The sequence below is a fragment of the Pristiophorus japonicus genome, chromosome 3 (assembly GCF_044704955.1).
Source record: "Pristiophorus japonicus isolate sPriJap1 chromosome 3, sPriJap1.hap1, whole genome shotgun sequence".
In the NCBI taxonomy this organism is placed as follows: Eukaryota; Metazoa; Chordata; class Chondrichthyes; family Pristiophoridae; genus Pristiophorus; species Pristiophorus japonicus.
In genome coordinates this window covers 962,820-969,835 of record NC_091979.1, presented here as the reverse complement: position 1 = coordinate 969,835, position 7,016 = coordinate 962,820, and the positions used below count along the sequence as shown (strand labels likewise).

At 46.5% G+C, this 7,016-nt stretch overlaps 1 protein-coding gene across 2 annotated transcripts in view; it reads right to left on the bottom strand.

Moving 5' to 3' along the window:
• Positions 1–976: 976 nt before the first annotated feature.
• The window catches only part of xrcc5 (X-ray repair complementing defective repair in Chinese hamster cells 5), a 187,115-nt gene continuing 181,075 nt past the window's right edge, over positions 977–7,016 (bottom strand). For both annotated transcript variants that reach the window (XM_070874236.1, XM_070874237.1), the window contains one exon: positions 977–1,200. In XM_070874236.1, the coding sequence (XP_070730337.1) occupies positions 1,186–1,200 (15 nt within the window). In that variant the 3' untranslated portion in view covers positions 977–1,185. The remainder of the gene's footprint in view (positions 1,201–7,016) is intronic.

The following is a 7,016-nucleotide window of genomic DNA, read 5'->3' as shown; positions in this document are numbered from 1 at the left end:
CTCGATCAGCTCCGCTGGGCAGGCCAACATCCCCAGCATCGAAGCACTGACCACACTCGATCAGCTCCGCTGGGCAGGCCAACATCCCCAGCATCGAAGCATTGACCACACTCGATCAGCTCCGCTGGATGGGCCGCATCATCCACATGACTGACATGAGACTCCCAAAACAAGCGCTCTACTCTGAGCTCCGACACGGCAAGCGAGCCCCAGGTGGGCAGAAGAAACACTTCAGGGACACCTTGAAAAAGTGCAACATCCTCATTGACACCTGGGAAACCCTGGACCAAGACTGCCCAAAATGGAGGAAAAACATCCGGGAAGGCGGTGAACACTTCGTCTGTTCGCCGAGAGCAAGCTGAAGCCAAGCGTCGACAGCGGAAGGAGCGCACGGCAACCCAGCTCCCCACCCACCCGTTCCTCCAACCACCCTCGACAGCGGAAGGTGCTCACGGCAACCCAGCTCCCCACCCACCCGTTCCTCCAACCACCGTCTGCCCCACCGTCGACAGCGGAAGGAGCACACGGCAACCCAGCTCCCCACCCACCCATTCCTTCAACCACCCTCGACAGCGGAAGGTGCTCACGGCAACCCAGCTCCCCACCCACCCGTTCCTCCAACCACCCTCGACAGCGGAAGGAGCGCACGGCAACCCAGCTCCCCACCCACCCGTTCCTCCAACCACCCTCGACAGCGGAAGGAGCTCACGGCAACCCAGCTCCCCACCCACCCGTTCCTCCAACCACCATCTGCCCCACCCTCGACAGCGGAAGGAGCACACGGCAACCCAGCTCCCCACCCACCCGTTCCTCCAACCACCCTCTGCCCCACCGTCAACAGAGACTGTCGGTTCCACATTGGACTCTTCAGTCACCTGAAAACTCATTTTTAGTGTGGAAGCAAGTTATCCTCGACTCCGAGGGACTGCCTATGATGATGAAATAATTGTATAAAATCACCTACAAAATACGCCAATCATTTAAAATTACCTTTTACTTTCTCATTTTTGATCGATGAGCAAAAAACCACCTGGACACAGTGTTTATCTGAGAAAATCTATTGTGTAAAAGATCAAGGTAAATATTCTGGTAGCTTGAGCAGTCTATCACTACGACATGAATCCATGACGATTTCTTCTTTTGGTTCCCAGTCTTTGTCCTCGCCTCCATTTGGCCAGGTACACCTTACATCATATCAAGCTGAAAAAAACAAATATACAATTGAGAAATAGATCAAAACAGGACTGGATTAAAACAGTCAGCACTGGATTCCATTCCAACCCCTGACTGGCCAGATGCTTCCCGTCATACTCTTCATTTTCTACAATTGTTTATACAATTTTCATCAGTTCATCTTCCGACTGCTCCTCATTTGATTAATTTCTATCACAATCCATTTCCTTTTCTTACACACTTTAGTTCTCTGAAAACGAACCGCTTATGTCACTTAAACCAATGCTATTGTGATGGCAAATTAAGGCAATCGTATGAGTAATGGAACAAGTGCAGGGACAAGGACTCTGCTACACACCACACGCTGGTATAGCCTCTGCAGAATAAATAGTGATCTTAAACAGAGCCGCAAAGAGAAACAGAATGAAAGCCTGGAAACAAAATATCCAAAAACAGTACAGCTGGATTTCCCAGCAAGAAAACTGATCCCACTGCCCCGCTCCATCCCCATAGCCCACATCAATCCCAAACTGATCCCACTGCCCCGCTCCATCCCCATAGCCCACATCAATCCCAAACTAATCCCACTGCCCCTCTCCTTCCCCATAGCCCACATCAATCCCAAACTGATCCCACTGCCCCTCTCCTTCCCCATAGCCCACATAAATTCCAAACTGATCCCACTGCCACTCTCCTTCCCCATAGCCCACATCAATCCCAAACTGATCCCACTGCCCCTCTCCTTCCCCATAGCCCACATCAATCCCAAACTGATCCCACTGCCCCTCTCCTTTCCCATAGCCCACATCAATCCCAACCTGATCCCACTGCCCCTCTCCTTCCCCATAGCCCACATAAATCCCAAACTGATCCCACTGCCACTCTCCTTCCCCATAGCTCACATCAATCCCAAACTGTACCCACTGCCCTGCTCCATGCCCATAGCCCATATCAATCCCAAACTGATCCCACTGCCCCTCTCCTTCCCCATAGCCCACATAAATCCCAAACTGATCCCACTGCCCCGTTCCATCCCCATAGCCCACATCAATCCCACACTGTACCCACTGCCCCGCTCCATCCCCACAGCCCACATCAATCCCAAACTGATCCCACTGCCCTGCTCCATCCCCATAGCCCACATCAATCCTAAACTGATCCCACTGCCCCGCTCTCTGCCCATAGTCCACATCAATCTCAAACTAATTAAGCCAGATTATTATCTGAATGGTGATAGATTAGTAAAAGGGAAGGTGCAACGAGACCTGGGTGTCATGGTACATCAGTCATTGAAAGTAGGCATGCAGGTACAGCAGGCGGTGAAGGCGGCAAATGGCATGTTAGCCTTCATAGAGAGAGGATTTGAGTATAGGAGCAGGGAGGTCTTGCTGCAGTTGTACAGGGCCTTGGTATTGTGTTCAATTTTGGTCTCCTAATCTGAGGAAGGACGTTCCTGCTATTGAGGGAGTGCAACGAAGGTTCACCAGACTGATTCCCGGGATGGCAAGACTGATATATGAAGAAAGACAGGATCGACTAGGCTTATATTCACTGGAATTTAGAAGAATGAGAGGAAATAAGAACATAAGAATTAGGAACAGGAGTAGGCCATCTAGCCCCTTGAGCCTGCTCCGCCATTCAACAAGATCATGGCTGATCTGGCCGTGGACTCAGCTCCACTTACCCGCCCACTCCCCATAACCCTTAATTCCCTTATTGGTTAAAAATCTATCTGTGACTTGAATACATTCAATGAGCTAGCCTCAATTATGATCATATTGAATGGTGGTGCAAGGTCGAAGGCTGAATGGCCTACTCCTGCACCTATTTTCTCTGTTTCTGTGTAATCCCACCAACCTGTTCTCACCCCATAGCCTTGTATCACTCCCAAATTAATCCCTCTGCCCCGCTCTCTCCCCATAGCCCTGTATCACTCCCAAATTAATCCCACTGCCCCGCTCTCACCCCATAGCCCTGCATCAATTCCAAATTAGTCCCACTTCCCCACTCTCTTTCAAGAGAAAGGATGTTAAAGCAATAGAATGTGGATATTGTAGATTCATCAGGGAATACCAGGAGAGACTCGAGTTACAAATAAAAAAGAGAAGGCTGTGCAGAGATGAAAGAGGTTTTTTAAAAATAATGAAATTTTTATTGTGAATAGAGAAAGACTATTTCCATTGGTTACTGACTCAGTGATGAAGGATATTTCAAATATTTATATAATTTTCCCCATAAAAGATGCAATGTTCTTTGCCTCAAACACCCTGTAGAGAAGTATTCAAAGCTCCAACAACATACAAATTTACAGCGCAGGAGGAGGCCATTTCGGCCATTGTGTCCATGCTGGCCAGCACGGCCCTTGGTCAGCAGCCCTGAAGGTTACATAAGGACATAAGAAATAGGAACAGGAGTAGGCAATACAGCCCCTCGAGCCTGCTCCACCATTCAATAAGATCATGGCTGATCTGATCATGGACTCAGCTCCACCTCACTGCCCGCTCCCCATAACCCCTTATCCCCTTATCGTTTAAGAAACTGTCTGTTTCTGTCTTAAATTTATTCAATGTCCCAGCTTCCACAGCTCTCTGAGGCAACGAATTCCACAGATTTATGACCCTCAGAGAAGAAATTTCTCCTTATCTCTGTTTTAAATGGGCGGCCCCTTATTCTAAGATTGTGCCCTCTAATTCCACGCTCCCCCATCAGTGGAAACATCCTCTCTGCATCCACCTTGTCAAGCCCCCTCATAATCTTATACGTTTCGATAAGATTACCTCTCATTCTTCTGAATTCCAATGAGTAGAGGCCCAACCTACTCAACCTTTCTTCATAAGTCAACCCCTTCATCCCCGGAATCAACCGAGTGAACCTTCTCTGAACTGCCTCCAAAGCAAGTATATCCTTTCGTAAATATGGAAACCAAAACTGCACGCAGTATTCCCGGTGTGGCCTCACCAATACCTTATATAGCTGTAGCAAGACTTCCCTGCTTTTATACTCCATCCCCTTTGCAATAAAGGCCAAGATACCATTGGCCATCCTGATCACTTACTGTACCTGCATACTATCCTTTTGTGTTTCATGCACAAGTACCCCCAGGTCCCACTGTTCTGCAGCACTTTGTAATCTTTCTCCATTTAAATAATAACTTGCTCTTTGATTTTTTTCTGCCAAAGTGCATGACTTCACACTTTCCAACATTATACTCCATCTGCCAAATTTTTGCCCACTCACTTAGCCTGTCTTTGTCCTTTTCAGATTTTTTGTGTCCTCCTCACACATTGCTTTTCCTCCCATCTTTATATCGTCAGCAAACTTGGCTACGTTACACTTGGTCCCTTCTTCCAAGTTGTTAATATAGATTGTAAATAATTGGGGTCCCAGCACTGATCCCTGCGGTACCCCACTAGTTACTGATTGCCAACCAGAGAATCCCGACTCTCTGTTTTCTGTTAGTTAGCCAATCCTCTATCCATGCTAATATATTGCCCCAACACCGTGGGTTTCTTACATATAAACCTATGAATAATGAACAATGGCGGATGGGTGAAGAGCACCCAGCACAACCGTGACACCCCTTACACTGAAACATTCTACACTCCACCCCAACCGGGGCCATGTGATCTCCTGGGAGAGGCAAAAAACAGATAAAAACCCACGCCAATTTAGGGAAAAAAAATCTGGGAAAATTCCTCTCCAACCCATCCAGATGATCAAAACTAGTCCAGGAGATCACCCTGGCCGTATTCGATTCCCTGCAGTACTTACCATTATATTTGCGCCGGTTATACAGTCTACTCCCAATTACCAGCTCTGGGTCCGTAACCCTACAGGTTACTACACTTCAAGTGCCCATCCAACCATCTCTTAAAAGTGGTGAGGGTTTCTGCATCCACCACTCTTCCAGGCAGCGAGTTCCAGATCCCCACAACCCTCTGCGTAAAGAAGCCCCCCCATCAAATTCCCTCTAAACCTTCCACCAACCACTTAAAACTATTCCCCCTCGTAAAAGACCCCTCCACCAATGGAAATAGACCCTTACTGTCCACTATATAAAGGTCCCTCAATATTTTGTACACCTCAATGAGGTCTCCTCTCAACCTCCTCTGTTCCATTGAGAACAAACCCAGCCTATCCAATTTATCCTCATAACTAAGATTCTCCATTCCAGACAGCATCCCAGTAAATCTCCTCTGCACCCTCTCTAGTGCAATCCCGTCCTTAATCCCTATAATATGACGACCAGAACTGCACGCAGTACTCCAGCTGTGGCCTAACCAAAGTATTATACAATTTAAGCATAAACTCCCTGCTCTTATACTCTATGCCTCAGCCAATAAAAGCAAGCATTCCTTATGCCTTCTTAACCACCTTATCCTCCTGGCCTGCTACTTTCAGGGATCTGTGGACAAGCACTCCAAGGTCCCTTTCTTCATCTACACTATTAAGTGGCCCACCGCTAAATGTGTATACCCTTTCCTTATTAGCCCTCCCAAAGTGCATCACCTCACACTTCTCTGAACTAAATTCCATTTGCCACTGCTCTGCCCACCTGACCAGTAGACTGATATCCTTCTGCAGCCCACTTTAATCTACATATAGATTGGGCTAACCAAACTGGTAGCAATACGGTGGAGGAGGATTTCCTGGAGTGTATAAGGGATGGTTTTCTAGACCAATATCTCGAGGAACCAACTAGAGAGTTGGTCATCCTAGACTGGGTGATGTGTAATGAGAGAGGATTAATTAGCAATCTTGTTGTGCGAGGCAACTTGGGGAAGAGTGACCATAATATGGTAGAATTCTTCATTAAGATGGAGAGTGACACAGTTAATTCAGAGACTAGGGTCCTGAACTTAAAGAAAGGTAACTTCGATGGTATGAGATGTGAATTGGCTAGGATAGACTGGCGAATAATACTTAAAGGGTTGACGGTGGAGAGACAATGGCAGACATTTAAAGATCAGATGGATGAACTTCAACAATTGTACATCCCTGTCTGGCATAAAAATTAAACGGGGAAGGTGGCTCAAACGTGGCTAACAAGGGAAATTAAGGATAGTGTTCGATCCAAGGAAGAGGCATATAAATTGGCCAGAAAAAGCAGCAAACCTGAGGACTGGAAGAAATTTAGAATTCAGCAGAGGAGGACAAAGGGTTTAATTAGGAGGGGAAAATAGAGTATGAGAGGAAGCTTGCAGGGAACGTAAAAACTGACTGCAAGAGCTTCTATAGATATGTGAAGAGAAAAAGATTAGTGAAGACAAATGTAGGTCCCTTGCAGTCAGAATGAGGTGAATTTATAATGGGGAACAAAGAAATGGCAGACCAATTGAACAAATACTTTGGTTCGGACTTCACTAAGGAAGACACAAATAACCTTCCAGAAATAATAGGGTACCGAGGGTCTAGTGGGAAGGAAGAACTGAAGGATATCCTTAAGTCAGGAAATTGTGTTAGTGTAATTGATGGGATTGAAGGCCGATAAATCCCCGGGGCTGATAGTCTGCATCCCAGAGTACTTAAGGAAGTGGCCCTAGAAATAATGGATGTATTGGTGATCATTTTCCAACATTCTATAGACGTTAGATCAGTTCCTATGGATTGGAGAGTAGCTAATGTAACCCCACTTTTTAAAAAAAGGAGAGAAAACACAGGGAATTATAGACCGGTTAGCCTGACATCAGTAGTGGGGAAAATGTTGGAATCAATTATTAAAGATGTAATAGCAGCGCATTTGGAAAGCAGTGACAGGATCGGTCCAAGTCAGCATGGATTTATGAAAGGGAAATCATGCTTGACAAATCTTCCAGAATTTTTTGAGGATGTAACTAGTAGAG